This window comes from Coregonus clupeaformis, unplaced genomic scaffold (assembly GCF_020615455.1).
Source record: "Coregonus clupeaformis isolate EN_2021a unplaced genomic scaffold, ASM2061545v1 scaf0032, whole genome shotgun sequence".
In the NCBI taxonomy this organism is placed as follows: Eukaryota; Metazoa; Chordata; class Actinopteri; order Salmoniformes; family Salmonidae; genus Coregonus; species Coregonus clupeaformis.
Genome location: NW_025533487.1, coordinates 137 through 19102, shown reverse-complemented (window position 1 = coordinate 19102; position 18966 = coordinate 137). Strand labels below are relative to the sequence as shown.

The 18966-nt window shown below is 42.4% G+C and overlaps 1 protein-coding gene across 2 annotated transcripts; it reads right to left on the bottom strand.

Moving 5' to 3' along the window:
* Nucleotides 1–3033: 3033 nt before the first annotated feature.
* LOC121544561 (zinc finger protein 513) lies at nt 3034–13191 on the bottom strand. Of its 2 annotated transcripts, none has more exons than XM_041854510.2 (5): nt 13133–13191; nt 12620–12767; nt 7218–7331; nt 6493–7119; nt 3034–4410 (listed from the first exon to the last, which is right to left on the bottom strand). In XM_041854510.2, exons 2-5 carry the CDS (start codon nt 12657–12659, stop codon nt 3548–3550), a joined length of 1644 nt encoding a protein of 547 aa, XP_041710444.1. In that variant the 5' UTR covers nt 12660–12767; nt 13133–13191; the 3' UTR covers nt 3034–3547. The 2 variants fall into 2 exon arrangements, with proteins under 2 accessions (XP_041710444.1, XP_041710445.1); XM_041854511.2 differs by having other exon boundaries at nt 13129–13171.
* Between the last annotated feature and the right edge of the window lie 5775 nt (nt 13192–18966).

Here is an 18966-nt window from a genome sequence, read left to right as displayed (position 1 = left end):
CAAATGTTGGGCGTTTTTTCAGGCTGAGTTTTTAATACTCGTTTTCACGCGTGCAGTTTCAGTATGGGTCAGATTTATATTGGGGGGAAAATGCACATGTATGGCGTGCGCCAAGTTTATAATTATTTTGTACATGGTGTTTTCAGAAATGGCGCACGCAGATATTTAGTGTCAAATGTACGCAACGGTTATAAATGAGGCCCCGGATCTTCAGGGGGCCCCCCAACAGTTATAAATGAGGCCCCGGATCTTCAGGGGGCCCCCCAATGATTTTGTTAGTCACTCAGATATCATATTAACATGGCATGAGTCATGGCAAAATGTGTATAATTGCTGGAAAATAGCTATAAAACTGCACAACTTTTTCCCCAAACCATGTCAAAATGTGTAGAATTGCAGGAAATTAGCTGTAAAACTGCAACCACAATTTTTTTTATGTAAAGCAGACTTTTTTTTGTTTACTAAATAATTTGTCTGCTAACAGATCCCTCTGTACATATTTAATAGTTTTTAATCCCGGTGCTGAGTTAATGTGTAGCGGCTAATCGTATAGCTAATAGGCTGTGTTTGTAGATCGGTGAATGAAGCTACAGCAACCAATGTGATAATGGCTGGGAGGGGGGCTCAATAAAACCCAAACCCTGGTTACGGTCCTGTGTGGACACAGACCTCTGCAGGTAAGATGTGCTACATATGGCACTCCCATCTCTCTCGCCGTAATAAATTCCAAAATGGGAGAAGTATTTATTCAGAGGAAACTCCAGGATGTCTCCGGGGAACGGCTTCGGATGGGAACTCCCCTACAAGGCAGAGAGAAACTGGGACTGAGACACCGACCCCCAAACTCAGAACCAAACCTCCACTACAGTTATTGTGTTGTTATAAAGTGTTAGTTGCTAGTGCTACAGATTGGTCTTTCCTCTAAAGTCATTACAGAATCGGTCTAACATATACAGTGGGGGGAAAAAAGTATTTAGTCAGCCACCAATTGTGCAAGTTCTCCCACTTAACAAGATGAGAGAGGCCTGTAATTTTCATCATAGGTACACGTCAACTATGACAGACAAATTGAGAATTATTTTCCCAGAAAATCACATTGTAGGATTTTTAAAGAATTTATTTGCAAATGATGGTGGAAAATAAGTATTTGGTCACCTACAAACAAGCAAGATTTCTGGCTCTCACAGACCTGTAACTTCTTCTTTAAGAGGCTCCTCTGTCCTCCACTCGTTACCTGTATTAATGGCACCTGTTTGAACTTGTTATCAGTATAAAAGACACCTGTCCACAACCTCAAACAGTCACACTCCAAACTCCACTATGGCCAAGACCAAAGAGCTGTCAAAGGACACCAGAAACAAAATTGTAGACCTGCACCAGGCTGGGAAGACTGAATCTGCAATAGGTAAGCAGCTTGGTTTGAAGAAATCAACTGTGGGAGCAATTATTAGGAAATGGAAGACATACAAGACCACTGATAATCTCCCTCGATCTGGGGCTCCACGCAAGATCTCACCCCGTGGAGTCAAAATGATCACAAGAACGGTGAGCAAAAATCCCAGAACCACACGGGGGAACCTAGTGAATGACCTGCAGAGAGCTGGGACCAAAGTAACAAAGCCTACCATCAGTAACACACTACGCTGCCAGGGACTCAAATCCTGCAGTGCAAGACGTGTCCCCCTGCTTAAGCCAGTACATGTCCAGGCCCGTCTGAAGTTTGCTAGAGTGCATTTGGATGATCCAGAAGAGGATTGGGAGAATGTTATATGGTCAGATGAAACCAAAATAGAACTTTTTGGTAAAAACTCAACTCGTCGTGTTTGGAGGACAAAGAATGCTGAGTTGCATCCAAAGAACACCATACCTACTGTGAAGCATGGGGGTGGAAACATCATGCTTTGGGGCTGTTTTTCTGCAAAGGGACCAGGACGACTGATCCGTGTAAAGGAAAGAATGAATGGGGCCATGTATCGTGAGATTTTGAGTGAAAACCTCCTTCCATCAGCAAGGGCATTGAAGATGAAACGTGGCTGGGTCTTTCAGCATGACAATGATCCCAAACATACCGCCCGGGCAACGAAGGAGTGGCTTCGTAAGAAGCATTTCAAGGTCCTGGAGTGGCCTAGCCAGTCACCAGATCTCAACCCCATAGAAAATCTTTGGAGGGAGTTGAAAGTCCGTGTTGCCCAGCGACAGCCCCAAAACATCACTGCTCTAGAGGAGATCTGCATGGAGGAATGGGCCAAAATACCAGCAACAGTGTGTGAAAACCTTGTGAAGACTTACAGAAAACATTTGACCTGTGTCATTGCCAACAAAGGGCATATAACAAAGTATTGATAAACTTTTGTTATTGACCAAATACTTATTTTCCACCATAATTTGCAAATAAATTCATTAAAAATCCTACAATGTGATTTTCTGGAGAAAAAAAAATCTCATTTTGTCTGTCATAGTTGACGTGTACCTATGATGAAAATTACAGGCCTCTCTCATCTTTTTAAGTGGGAGAACATGCACAATTGGTGGCTGACTAAATACTTTTTTCCCCCACTGTATGAATCATGATAACAAAGTATCCTATCAGGTAGTAATGACCAGAGAATATAACAATAATATGATAAAGTTTAATCCTACCAGGTAGTAATGACCAGAGAATATAACAACAATATGATAAAGTTTGATCCTACCAGGCCCATGGGTGTTGGTGCTCATCTTCTGTGTGCTTCGGTCACACACACAGACACACACACACTTTAGAGAAACACTGAAAAGTGCATGCGTAGATGATCTGAGAGCGTCTGCTATCTTACTACTATCCCAGTCACGTTTTGCATAAGGGTCCCTGATAATATGACCCCCCACCCCCAACCACCCCCCACCATTCAGTCAGGAAACACCTGTTGACACAGCCACACACCCTAAACTAGAGAGAAAGAAAGATATCGTCGATGGACTACCAGCATCACACATCCCACCCAAACCAATCTGCAAACCACTCCGATTACGAGCACAAACCCACAAAGGGAAAACTGTTCGAGTTCTTTATTTCAGTATTGGAGAAATGTATAAGGCAGCGTGTGCAGACAGACAGTGACTGTCGCCCTGTCTATTCGCTGAGTAGCCTTGCACTCAGCTGTGAAACATTGTTGAAATAATGATTATTAACAAAATAACTCAAATATCATCAAAAATAAACACTTTCACAATTAGGTTCATTGCAGTTTACAAAAAAAAAAAATCTTCGTCACACAAACATGAAATACATGATTTTGAAATGGGCTACAACTCAATCAAAACAATTTCAAACATTGGATCCACTGATTTAAAAACAAGATCAATCTCGAATGGCACGCCCACACGCCATTTAATGCCCAAGGTAAAGGTCAGTGCAGCATTCAGATCAAGAAAAACAACTAATGTAGCTCCGCCTCTAAAGGCACCTGAGATAAGCCCCGCCCCTCTGAGGCCTGAGAGCAGAGGAAGGGGTCACCAGTGTAACACACACACACACACACACACACACACACCCTCCCCCCCCCGACTACATCTCTCCCTCTCCCTGGCTATGGCTCCCTGTCTCTTGAACCCAGTGTTGGTCTGTGGAATGTGGTGGTGTGTCAGTTTTCTCCTGTGTGTTCCAGTCCTCGCAGTCTGCTGCAGTAGTGTCCTGGTGTGTGTGTTTATCCCAGCTGTCGGCGTTGTGTCCGTGTTTCCTCTGGTGGCGTTTGTAGTTGTCCCAGTGTCCCGTGGTGTAGTCACACTCAGCACAGCCGTAAGGCTTCTCCCCCGTGTGTCTCAGCATGTGTCTCTTCAGGTTCATGCTCTGGTTACAGCTGTAGCCGCACACAGAGCAGTGGAACGGCTTGGCTCCAGAGTGAATCCTCTCGTGGCGCCTCAGGTTGGCCAGGTTCCCGCAGGCGTACGCGCACTGGGCACAGCGGTAGGGCTTCTCCCCTGTGTGGACCCGGAGGTGGCGTTTAAGGTTGTCCAGGTGGGCCGAGGCGTAGGAGCACTGCGGGCAGCGGTGGGGTTTCTCCCCGCTGTGGGTGTGGGCGTGTCGAGCCAGGTGGTTGGGGTAGAGGGAGAGGAAGGGGCAGAGAGGGCAGCGGTACAGTTTACTGGCTCCTGGCTGGAGTGTGTTACTGGGTGTGTCAGTGGGGCTGGGGCTGGGGGAGCCTGGTTTCTTGGAGATGAGTGACTCAGAACATTGATTACACACCAGCCCTCCGCCCTCCCCCTCTGTCTCTCCCCCTTCTCCCTCCAGGGTGAGGCCGCAGGATCGACAGCAGAGGGGGAAGAGGAGGTCAGGGAGGGGGGCGGAGGGGGGGAGACGGGGGAGGAGTGGGGTCTGGAGGAAATCAGAGTCCTCCCTCACACACACTGTCAGGTCTGACACCACGGCATCTGGAGGAGAGAACATTACACACACATTAACACACAACTAGGGGTGTGACGGACTGTTCAGTAATATAATAATAATAATATAATATGCCATTTAGCAGACGCTTTTATCCAAAGCGACTTACAGTCATGCGTGCATACATTTTTGTGTATGGGTGGTCCCGGGGATCGAACCCACTACCCTGGCGTTACAAGCGCCGTGTTCTACCAGCTGAGCTGGGACCTTGGTCATCTACTAAGGAAATGGCCTCTATAACAACATTTTATTTATTTATTATTTATTTAGGCAGTTAAATGTAACAAAACATTATTTATAAAAAGCAATATATTAATATGGTTTTTGAACACTATAATTTGTTTACCAGCATGATGGCTGTACTTTTAGTTCATGGTTGACACAGCTTGTTGGCCATTAGTCAATCTGCGTTTCTCAACGAGTTCAAATCACATGAATGCATCCAACTGGTATTTACGACTTCACAACTGGTAAATTCCCACCTCCCACATGGCTACAAACGCAGCATCAGAGTGGAAACTCTACACCCCTACACACAACCCAATGACCGTTAGTTCCGTAACCAGCCAAACAAACAGTTTCTTCCTCTTTTATAACAGTTTCAGGAAGTTAACCAACACTTCTCCTTTCACTCGGAGCTGTGTACTACAGACATTTTACATTACATTTTAGTCATTTAGCAGACGCTCTTATCCAGAGCGACTTACAGTTAGTGAGTGCATACATTATTTTATTTTTTATTTTTTTCATACTGGCCCCCCCTGGGAATCGAACCCACAACCCTGGCATTGCAAACGCCATGCTCTACCAACTGAGCTACATCCCTGCCGGCCATTCCCTCCCCTACCCTGGACGACGCTGGGCCAATTGTGCGCTGCCCCATGGGTCTCCCGGTCGCGGCCGGCTACGACAGAGCCTGGATTCGAACCAGGATCTCTAGTGGCACAGCTAGCACTGCGATGCAGTGTCTTAGACCACTGCGCCACTCGACATAATGTTCTCACTAAAACCATCCTCTATTCTCTAACATATCACTCAGAGTATGAGTGAGTACCTTCAACGCTGGTTGGGTAAATATGTTGAGCAGGTGTGTGTGTACAGTACCAGTCAAAAGTACTCATTCCAGGGTTTTTGCTTTTATTTGTACTATTTTCTACATTGTAGAATAATATTGAAGACATCAAAACTATGAAATAACACATATGGATTCATGTAGTAACCAAAAAATTGTTAAACAAATCAAAATATATTTAATTTTTTAGATTCTTCAAAGTAGCCACCCTTTGCCTTCATGACAGCTTTGCACACTCTTGGCATTCTCTCAACCAGCTTCAGGTGTGCCTTGTTAAAAGTTAATTTGTGGAATTTCTTTCCTTCTTAATGTGTTTGAGCCAATCAGTTGTGTTGTGACAAGGTAGGGTTGGTATACAGAAGATAGCCCTATTTGGTAAAAGACCAAGTCCATATTATGGCAAGAACAGCTCAAATAAGCAAAGTTCCAGTGAAGGGAAATTTTTACGCTACAGAATACAATGACATTCTAGACAATTTTGTGCTTCGGACTTTGTGGCAAAGGTTTGGGGAAGGCCCTTCCCTGTTTCAGCATGACAATGCCCCCGTGCACAAAGCGAGCTCCATACAGAAATGGTTTGTCGAGATCGGTATGGAAGAAATTGACTGGCCTGCACAGAGCCCTGACGTCAACCCCATCGAAAACCTTTGGGATGAATTGGAATACCGACTGCGAGCCAGGCCTAATCCCCTCAACATCAGTGCCAGACCTCACTAATGCTCTTGTCGCTGAATGGAAGCAAGTCCCTGCAGCAATGTTCCAACATCTAGTGGAAAGCCTTCCCAGAAGAGTGGAGGCTGTTATAGCAGCAAAGGGGGGGGGACCAACTCCATATTTAATGCCCATGATTTTGGAATGAGATGTTTGACGAGCAGGTGTCCACATACTTTTGCTCAAAAAAACGACTTCCAGTCATGCGTGCATACATTTAACGTATGCACTACCAAATGAGCCATACCGGACCGGTGTGTGTTTGTACTGACTGTGTACCCCTTACCTTCACCGTTATCCCGGTGTGTGTGTTTCCGTCTGCTGCGTCTCGTCAGCGTGTGGGTGCGTTGCGGCCGGGGCTCCTGGCTGTGTGAGCGTTGGTGCCTCCGCAGGTTCCCCAGGGAACTACAGGCGTAGCTGCAAGCGTTGCAGAGGTAGGGCTTCTCCCCGGTGTGTGTGCGTGTGTGTCTCTGCATGTTGACCCTCTGTGTAGAGGCGTAGGGGCAGTGGGGACAGTGGTAGGGCTTCTCTCCATCATGGGTCCTCATGTGGCGTTTTAGATGGTTGGAGTAGCGCGAGGAGAAACTACACAGAGAGCACGCGTTCAGCTTCATACAGGCTTCTTCATCACCCGCCTTACTCCTCTTCCTGTCTTTCCTCCCGTGGGATTGGACGGCTGGGGTTGACTCCTCCCCTTGTGAGGTGTCCGCCAAGGCTGTGTGCGATTCTGATTGGACCCCCTCCTCACAGGTCGTGCAGTAGAGTCCCGCCCCCAAGTGTAGTCCCGCTCCTAGGTCAAGGTCGGCCCCAATCAGTTGACCACACCCCTTACAGGAGAGGAAGGCTGGGAAGGTGGAGTCATCCGGAGCTGGAAGGCTGGAGCTGTCATCACTCAGAGAGAACACTGTCATACCTTGTAGAGGGAGAGCGAGGGGGGGGGGTTAGAGAGGGGGGATACAACAGCATTTAGTCAAGGACTCGGAAATCCGTGCGTGTGGGTGTGTATCTGACCTGTGTCTCTGTCCAGTCCCATGATCTCTGTGTCTCCAAACTCACAGAGCTCTCCACTAAGCAGGAAGTCACTGTCCAGAACCAGGCATCCTGGATCACTCTCCACACCGTCTACTGCAATACACACATCATCATTACACCACACCATCTACTATAATACACAACATCATTACACTACACCGTCTACTATAATACACAACATCATTACACTACACCGTCTACCAGGGGCGGTGTGTTCAATAGGGCGATATGGGCGACGCACTGCCAAACGGGAAAAGGAAGGGATTTTTTTTCTAATCAATTATATCACGGCAACAGTAGTTATCAGTGTTGTAATCTAGACGTCTGATCTGCCACAGTGCCACTAAATGTCCAATCAGGCTAAAGTCGTGCTTCAAATGCCCCCCCTTTTGGGGCGATTTCAGTCAGGTTGAAAATCGCCCAGAAGTCTGTCATAGACTCCCATGTAAAATCTATTTTTTTCAAATATCAGAGCTTTCAATACAATCTCTATGGGTTTCTGAGGGCTTGCACTTACGCGCTTTCGTCATACGTAACATAACCATGAACGTAACTAAGAAAAGAGCGGGTAGCAGCCTCAATCAATTCACTACTACTATCAAAATGGCTAGGCTTCAGTGCAACTCGATTGTGTCTTTGAAAGAAGTTCCTTTTTGTCGGCGAACAAATGAAGATAAATTGGCAACGAAACAATTAGGACCTCCCAGACCAAATTTAATAATTCAACAGGTTTCTACTAAAGGGGGAAGTCCTACACCCGAGGATTTTCCAAAAATTGGTACGAACGAAAAACCTGGCTAGCAGGCTGCGATGTAGCTAATGCAGTCTTCTGCTACCCCCTGCTTACTCTTTCACCCTGAAGGCGGCACGGCAGACAGCACCGCTTGGACAGCGACTGGTGTGTAACGGACATGCACCATCTTTCAGGAAAGATTAAGAAACATGAGCTGTCAAAGACCCACATGGATAGCTGTTTGAGATTGTCTGCTTTGGGGAGAGTGAACATTCCCACTCAACTGGATGAGGGATACAGGCTAGCTGTCCGCCGCCACAACGATGAGGTTAGTGTTGATAATCACAAGTTTACTGGAGAACTGAAACTGACAAGGCTGACAAGATAGGACCCTTTTGTCCATTGTTATTGGATAGGAACAGAACTTATAACCAGCTCCTGACCTAAATAGATCTTAGCACAACATTTTACTCAACATATCATATTCCATATTCACTATAACAAATATATTTACTACGACATTAGCAAGAACCGCCACATCCTCAGCCGGCTAATCCAGTGTGTGAAGTTTTGCGGAGTGTTTGAGTTAGCTTTGCGAGGCAAAGATGAAACTGAGGGCTCCACCAACCCTGGTAAGCCAACACTTTTGAGATCAGTCAATAAATGCTTCTGGTATTGACTTATATGCTGCCCCTGTCTTCATGTTGTTGCTGGACATATCTTTTTTAAAATGTGTGTAGGTCACCTAAATCATCAGAAAAATTGCCCCCCCCTGAGAATTTTTTCAGGAGCCGCCACTGCCGTCTACTATAATACACAACATCATTACACTACACCGTCTACTATAATACACAACATCATTACACTACACCGTCTACTATAATACACAACATCATTACACTACACCGTCTACTATAATACACACAACATCATTACACTACACCGTCTACTATAATACACAACATCATTACACTACACCGTCTACTATAATACACAACATCATTACACTACACCGTCTACTATAATACACAACATCATTACACTACACCGTCTACTATAATACACACAACATCATTACACTACACTGTCTACTATAATACACAACATCATTACACTACACCGTCTACTATAATACACAACATCATTACACTACACCGTCTACTATAATACACAACATCATTACACTACACCGTCTACTATAATACACAACATCATTACACTACACCGTCTACTATAATACACACAACATCATTACACTACACCGTCTACTATAATACACAACATCATTACACTACACCGTCTACTATAATACACAACATCATTACACTACACCGTCTACTATAATACACAACATCATTACACTACACCGTCTACTATAATACACACAACATCATTACACTACACTGTCTACTATAATACACAACATCATTACACTACACCGTCTACTATAATACACAACATCATTACACTACACCGTCTACTATAATACACAACATCATTACACTACACCGTCTACTATAATACACAACATCATTACACTACACCGTCTACTATAATACACACAACATTATTACACTACACCGTCTACTATAATACACACATCATCATTACACTACACCGTCTACTATAATACACAACATCATTACACTACACCGTCTACTATAATACACACAACATTATTACACTACATTGTCTACTATAATACACAACATCATTACACTACACCGTCTACTATAATACACACAACATTATTACACTACACCGTCTACTATAATACACAACATCATTACACTACACCGTCTACTATAATACACAACATCATTACACTACACCGTCTACTATAATACACACAACATTATTACACTACACCGTCTACTATAATACACAACATCATTACACTACACCGTCTACTATAATACACACAACATTATTACACTACACCGTCTACTATAATACACACATCATCATTACACTACACCGTCTACTATAATACACACAACATCATTACACTACACCGTCTACTATAATACACAACATCATTACACTACACAGTCTACTATAATACACACAACATCATTACACTACACCGTCTACTATAATACACAACATCATTACACTACACTGTCTACTATAATACACAACATCATTACATCGTCTACTATAATACACACATCATCATTACACTACACCGTCTACTATAATACACAACATCATTACACTACACCGTCTACTATAATACACACAACATCATTACACTACACCGTCTACTATAATACACACAACATCATTACACTACACCGTCTACTATAATACACAACATCATTACACTACACCGTCTACTATAATACACACAACATCATTACACTACACAGTCTACTATAATACACAACATCATTACACTACACCGTCTACTATAATACACACAACATCATTACACTACACCGTCTACTATAATACACAACATCATTACACTACACCGTCTACTATAATACACAAAACATCATTACACTACACTGTCTACTATAATACACAACATCATTACACTACACCGTCTACTATAATACACACAACATCATTACACTACACCGTCTACTATAATACACAACATCATTACACTACACCATCTACTATAATACACAACATCATTACACTACACCGTCTACTATAATACACAACATAATTACACTACACCGTCTACTATAATACACAACATCATTACACTACACCGTCTACTATACTACACACAACATCATTACACTACACCGTCTACTATAATACACAACATAATTACACTACACCGTCTACTATAATACACAACATCATTACACTACACCGTCTACTATAATACACACAACATCATTACACTACACCGTCTACTATAATACACAACATCATTACACTACACCGTCTACTATAATACACAACATCATTACACTACACCATCTACTATAATACACAACATCATTACACTACACCATCTACTATAGTACACAACATCATTACACTACATCGTCTACTGCAATACACCCAACATCATTACACTACACCGTCTACTATAATACACACAACATCATTACACTACACCGTCTACTATAATACACAACATCATTACACTACACCGTCTACTATAATACACACAACATCATTACACTACACCGTCTACTATAATACACAACAATATTACACTACACCATCTACTATAATACACAACATCATTACACTACACCGTCTACTATAATACACAACAATATTACACTACACCGTCTACTATAATACACAACATCATTACACTACACCGTCTACTATAATACACACAACATAATTACACTACACCGTCTACTATAATACACAACAATATTACACTACACCGTCTACTATAATACACACAACATCATTACACTACACCGTCTACTATAATACACACAACATAATTACACTACACAGTCTACTATAATACACAACATCATTACACTACACCGTCTACTATAATACACAACATCATTACACTACACCGTCTACTATAATACACAACATAATTACACTACACCGTCTACTATAATACACAACATCATTACACTACACCGTCTACTATAATACACACAACATCATTACACTACACCGTCTACTATAATACACACAACATAATTACACTACACCGTCTACTATAATACACAAAAGAGGGGGGAGGGGGAGAGAGAGGGTGGAAAGCGTGAGAGAGAGGGGGGGAAAGTGGGAGAGAGAGGGGGAGAGCGGGAGAGATGAGGGAAAAGCGGGGAAAGAGAGGGGGGAGAGCGGGAGAGAGGGGGAGAGAGCGGAAGAGAGAGGGGGAGAGAGCGGGAGAGAGAGGGGGAGAGAGGGGGGAGAGGGGGGTGAGGGAGAGAGAGGTGGGGAGAGCGGGAGAGGGGGGGTGAGGGAGAGAGGGGGGAGGGCGGGAGAGAGGGGGGAGGGCGGGAGATAGGGGGGAGGGCAGGAGAGAAGGGGGAGGGCGGGAGAGAGGGGGAGGGCGGGAGAGAGGGGGAGGGCGGGAGAGAGGGGGGGAGAGCGGGAGAGAGGGGGGGAGAGCGGGGGAGAGAGCGGGAGAGAGAGTGGGAAAGGGAGAGAGGGGGAAAGGGAGATAGGGAGAGAAGGTCAGGCAGGGGTGAGCCTGTAGAGGAAGTGGAGACAGGAAGTAGAGAGGGGGAAGAGAGGAAGTCCAGGATGAGATGAAACACATCCATGAGTGTATAGAGGAGGATGACACCAGGTGACCCACACATGCATGACACACAAAGGAGATCGAGAAAATAAAAAGTGTGTTCAGTTGTGTAAGCTGGCGGGGGTTTAGCAACTGTGTACACCTCAACTCGGTTACTAAATGACCTAATCCTGTATCAAAGTTATATATAAATAAAGATAATGTAACTATCCAAACCCAAGACTTCAAATCAGTACAAAGATGGATTTGATTGATTAAGGTTACAGTTAATCTAGTTACCATCCATGAGCTAGGGATCACTCCTGTAGTACGTACACGTAGCAAAATATCTCTGACATTGAAAGATGTAACCAAGACTCAAAGGCCATCCAGCTAGTTAGCTTTGTGATAACTCCTTCACTGCCCAGTCGATAGCATGGCTAGTAGCTAGCTAGGCTATTACACATTACTTACGTTTCACGGGCTGTGGGTTCGACTGTTTTCTCCTCGGCATTCTTCCTCTTCTTTGTCTGCCTCGCTGTCCGTCAGTCAGTCGCAGTTCCCGCTGTGGTCTGGTGGCTCAGTCAGCGCGTCATTCACCTACTCTGTCATCTTCCTCTTCCTCCAACGGACAAAAGCAGTATCAGTGCCATCAAACACACTAGTTAGCTAGCTAAATATGCTGGGACTGGCTGACTTAGTTTGCAATTCTAACTTGTTAGTCAAACCGAGAACATCATTAGCTAGGTAACTCTATTAAAACACAGTGAGCTATAGAGAGGAATTGGGCAGATGGAAGCTAGCTACCGTTACATATAGCTCAACTATCTAGTGGTCAGTATTTAGGAGAAAACAAACAAACAGTAAATTACGCAAATTCGTTTGCTGAAATGTAAAGGTTACAGAACAAGCTACATTTATATCAATTTAAAATGTCGTTCAAGATATATTTTCAACAACAACAAAAAATAATATGCTCTTACTAACTTCCTCGAAGGTCCATTGTGTACATACTGCAATTTCCTGGAGCGTGACGTCAGAATCATTCTAACCTACTTTCGGATCTTGGGGCTTGTAGTCTTTAAAATGTAGTCAGCTAACTTTGTACAGTTATCACATCCACACACTACAGAGCCAACAAACATTGACTTTTTTTGAAGAAAAAATAAAATGTACTTTTTTCATAAGCCTCTTTGTAGAATACTAATTTCAAGTTCAAGCTAATTGTTGAATTGTGCATGCAAATAAGTCCTGAAACAGCATATATCATAAACTGCTGTAACAGGCATTCAAGTTTAAACTTCTAATAATGAATCTATGTAAGATTAATATCCTCTGCTGGTTACAGAGATCATTCAGTGGCACAATTTGTAAAAACATGTTTTTACCTAACACTGAGTTTGACCACCAGGGGGAATCAGTGGTCAGGAGTATTTTTTGTTGTTGCTCCTGATAGCTAGATCAACTAGGATTGGAAGTTTAGATCAGGTATTTCATATAGGTTACTGATAGAGGAGCAGCATGGTAACAACTTATTAAGAATCACAGGAGATGAAGTTGTTTTCCCCTGACTGCAAATGGGACATATGGGCTGCTTCATCTAATCAAATTATGCGTTCATATAAATAATATAATATAATTTTTATCCACCTATACATTTTTTTACCACAGCTCATCAAATCAATTTGTATTTGTCACATACACGTGTTTAGCAGATTTTATAGCGGGTGTAGCGAAATGTTTGTGTTTCTAGCTCCGACAGTGCAGTAATATCTAACAAGTAATATCTAACAATTTCACAACATATACCCAATACACACGAAACTAGTAAGGAATGGGATTTAATAATATATACATATATGGACAAGCAATGACAGAGCGGCATGGACTAAGATACAGTAGAATATTATAGAATAGAATGCAGTATATACATATGAGATGAGTAGTGCAAGATATGTAAACATGATTAAAGTGACTAGTGTTCCTTTTCTTAAAGTGGCCATTGATTTCAATAGGCAGCAGCAGCCTCTAATGTGCTAGTGATGGCTATTTAACAGTCTGATGGCCTTGAGATAGAAGCTGTTTTTCATTCTCTCGGTCCCAGCTTGTCCTTATCAGTGGACGTCCTCGGGTGACTTCTGCCTAACTATACAGTGGGGGAAAAAGTATTTAGTCAGCCACCAATTGTGCAAGTTCTCCCACTTAAAAAAATGAGAGAGGCCTGTAATTTTCATCATAGGTACACGTCAACTATGACAGACAAACTGAGAATTTTCTTTCTCCAGAAAATCACATTGTAGGATTTTTTATAAATTTATTTGCAAATTATGGTGGAAAATAAGTATTTGGTCACCTACAAACAAGCAAAATTTCTGGCTCTCACAGACCTGTAACTTCTTCTTTAAGAGGCTCCTCTGTCCTCCACTCGTTACCTGTATTAATGGCACCTGTTTGAACTTGTTATCAGTATAAAATACACCTGTCACACTCCAAACTCCACTATGGCCAAGACCAAAGAGCTGTCAAAGGACACCAGAAACAAAATTGTAGACCTGCACCAGGCTGGGAAGACTGCATCTGCAAAAGATAAGCAGCTTGGTTTGAATAAATCAACTGTGGGAGCAATTATTAGGAAATGGAAGACATACAAGACCACTGATAATCTCCCTCGATCTGGGGCTCCACGCAAGATCTCACCCCGTGGGGTCAAAATGATCACAAGAACGGTGAGCAAAAATCCCAGACACGGGGGACCTAGTGAATGACCTGCAGAGAGCTGGGACCAAAGCAACAAAGCCTACCATCAGTAACACACTACGCCGCCAGGGACTCAAATCCTGCAGTGCCAGACGTGTCCCCCTGCTTAAGCCAGTACATGTCCAGGCCCGTCTGAAGTTTGCTAGAGTGCATTTGGATGATCCAGAAGAGGATTGGGAGAATGTCATATGGTCAGATGAAACCAAAATAGAACTTTTTGGTAAAAACTCAACTCGTCGTGTTTGGAGGACAAAGAATGCTGAGTTGCATCCAAAGAACACCATACCTACTGTGAAGCATGGGGGTGGAAACATCATGCTTTGGGGCTGTTTTTCTGCAAAGGGACCAGGACGACTGATCCGTGTAAAGGAAAGAATGAATGGGGCCATGTATCGTGAGATTTTCAGTGAAAACCTCCTTCCATCAGCAAGGGCATTGAAGATGAAACGTGGCTGGGTCTTTCAGCATGACAATGATCCCAAACACACCGCCCGTGCAACGAAGGAGTGGCTTCGAAAGAAGCATTTCAAGGTCCTGGTGTGGCCTAGCCAGTCTCCAGATCTCAACCCCATAGAACATCTTTGGAGGGAGTTGAAAGTCCGTGATGCCCAGCGACAGCCCCAAAACATCACTGCTCTAGAGGAGATCTGCATGGAGGAATGGGCCAACATACCAGAAACAGTGTGTGAAAACCTCGTGAAGACTTACAGAAAACGTTTGACCTGTGTCATTGCCAACAAAGGGTATATAACAAAGTATTGAGAAACTTTTGTTATTGACCAAATACTTATTTTCCACCATAATTTGCAAATAAATTCATAAAAAATCCTACAATGTGATTTTCTAGAATTCTTTTTCTCTTTTTGTCTGTCATAGTTGACGTGTACCTATGATGAAAATTACAGGCCTCTCTCATCTTTTTAAGTGGGAGAACTTGCACAATTGGTGGCTGACTAAATACTTTTTCCCCCCACTGTAAATCTATGCTTCTGCTATTGCATCACATTTGATTCTAAAAGAATCGTAAACATTTTGAATTTGAAAGCTGCAATATGTAACTTTTTGGGCTACACTACCAAATTCACATAGAAATGTGAGTTATAGATCTGTCATTCTCATTGAAACAAGCCTGAGAAGTGGTAGATATGTTCTATGTGCGCTATTTCTATGCTTCCCGTTCTTAAGTTTCGTTTTTGCATCTTTTACTTTCGGTTTTGTACACCAGCTTCAAACAGCTGAAAATACAATATTTTTGGTTATGGAAAATACATTTCACAGTGGTTTAGATGGTACAATGATTCTCTACACAATGACTGCTTGTTTTTTCACATAAACTGAAATGAGTTGAACTATTAGAATTTTAGTAACCAGGAAATGGCACAGCGATTACCGCATGTTGCACCTTTAACATCTATGGGATTGGTGTCCCGTATACAGGACGGTTGAGCTAACGTGCGCTAATGTGATTACCATTACTTTTATAAGTAACTGCAAACTTTCCAGGACATAGACACGTCTTATACGGGCAGAAAGCTTAAATTCTTATTAATATAACTGCACTGTCCAATTTACAGTAGCTATTACAGTGAAAAAAGACCATGCTATTGTTTGAGGAGAGTGCACAACAACAAAAAACTTATAACGGCAACTGGTTTGATACATTCACCTCTGAAGGTAAATAATGTACTTACATTAAGTAATCTTGCTCTGATTTGTTATCCTAAGGGTCCCAGAGATAAAATGTAGCATAGTTTTGTTTGATAAAATCAATTTTTATATTCAAACGTAGGAACTGGGTTTTACAGTTTGAACCCCTGCTGTCTCTGGCTCCACACCCACCCCGCCCGGCCATCTAGATGTGTGAAAGTTAGTGATCCATCATGTATGACATTCCTGGGAGTGTGTAAACGTACTTATTTTCTATTACCATATAATTTTTGTATGTTCTCTATAGTTATGTACTTTAAAATGTATCAATTGACCAATTCGGCACATTTGGGCAGACTTAATACAAAATAGTCCTGTATTAAAATGCTTCACTGGATCAATCTGAAACTTTGCACACACACAATCTAAATTGTGCCTAAACTGTAAAATTATATTGTGGCCTTTCTCTTGTATTTCAAAGATGATGGAACAAAGAACAAATAGAAAACGCATGTTTTTTTGTTTGGTTGTCAATGTTTTATCGTCGGAGGGAAAGGGCAAAAATCACTCTGAAAGTGATCCAAACGATAGCTATCGTTCTCCACTGTTTTTGTAGTTATCGTTTTATGGACACTGTTCACTTGAATTAGAACATATTTTTAAAAATGTATCGTTACAGTTATCGCCCTTGGTGTGGATGACCCTTGACCATCTGGATGTCACCGTGATACAGTCTACTGCTCAATGGGGAGACTATGCTCTGCAAGCCGGCAACACAACACCGGGGCAACACAACACCGGGGCAACACAACACCGGGGCCTTCCCTCTCCCTTGCCTAGTAGTCTTGAAAACCTGACTCTAGGTAACACAGTTGGCGCGTTCGATTCGGATCACTTTTGTCAAGACGTTGACAAGCGTTGGTCACCGCTTTTCAAAGTGTGTTGCGTTATGGGTATAAAATTGTCCGACTTGCGACTACATGTCGACTGCATGACCTTTACAACAACCATGTGATCAAAGGTCATGAACTTCCGACTACAGTCGACTGGAAATTTCTGCAGCTGCTCCTCACCAACTGCAACTTGAAGTCGGAACCAAAGCATTGTGGGAGACGACCTTCTGTTTTCTTGGAGGCAAAAGGCCCTACATGCTCATAAATGGTTGATGTCACCACCTGTCATTGGTTATTATCAATGCATGTTTACTGTTTTTAGGGTGGATGACCATTTAGAGCTTAAATACATATGTTAGAGACTATTTGACTTGAGCCTGTCTTAATCGGTTTCTAATTGTATAATTAGCCCAGCAGCAGTAATCACCATGTTATGGGTTACTTGGAATGATCCATGTGCATTGTATTTGGGCAGCGGGGAAGTACAAAGGCTGAGTGCAAGACTGATTCCATAAGGGTTGAATAGGAGCCAATGGGGTTGGAGCTGATAGATCACAATTACTGTTCTATAACACTGTCTTGTATCTTCACTGTTTTCTATCATTATATACTCTTAGTATGAATATATAGTTCTTATATATTTTTTTTAGAGATTGAAGGTGTTAGGTTTAAGCTCTTTGTGTATGATAATAACTCAAGGCCTCTCCTGACTGATAAGAAGACTTGTGAAAGGCACAGAGGAGATCAAAGGTTCTGGACTCAGACTGGGACACGATAACACCAAGAGGAGCAACAGACTCAGTTGTTGCCCAGCAACAGAGACTGATTGTTTATCATCGGAATACAAGGAGGTGACTCCGCCTAGTCGGAAGGTATAAATACATGTGCTTGTGTGACCTGTAGGTCTGGATTATTGTACCAGAAATGAAAAAACCTAAACACATCTTTATCCTCACATCCTTAAAATCTAATTACATAGGCCTACATGTGATCCACATTTAGAAGATAAATAAATTAAATATCATTTTTTTGCGACAATATAGCTAATTTATTTATCTAGATGTTACTGTAATGTTGAGTCACATGTTATAGCCTACAATTTGTGTATTGTCTGTAATATTGTTGTCACCAATCAAATTAAAATGTGTTGATTGTCTATTAGGTGTGAATAAAATTTAATACATATTCTAGGATACACATGGGTTATTTTAGGGGATTTCTACACTGGCAATTGTAGAGGATTAACCTCTTAAGGATCGGACCCTTTTTTATCCACCATATACACTAACGTTCACACATCTAGATGGCCGGGTTGGGTGTGGAGCCAGAGACAGCAAGGGTTCAAACTGTAGAACCCAGTTCCTACATTTAAATATAAAAATGGATTTGATCAAACAAAACTATTTTATCTCTGGGACCCTTAGGATGACAAATGAGAGCAAGATTACTGAATGTAAGTACATTATTTACCTTCAGAGGTGAATGTATCAAACCAGTTCCCGTGATATGTTTTTGTTGTTGTTG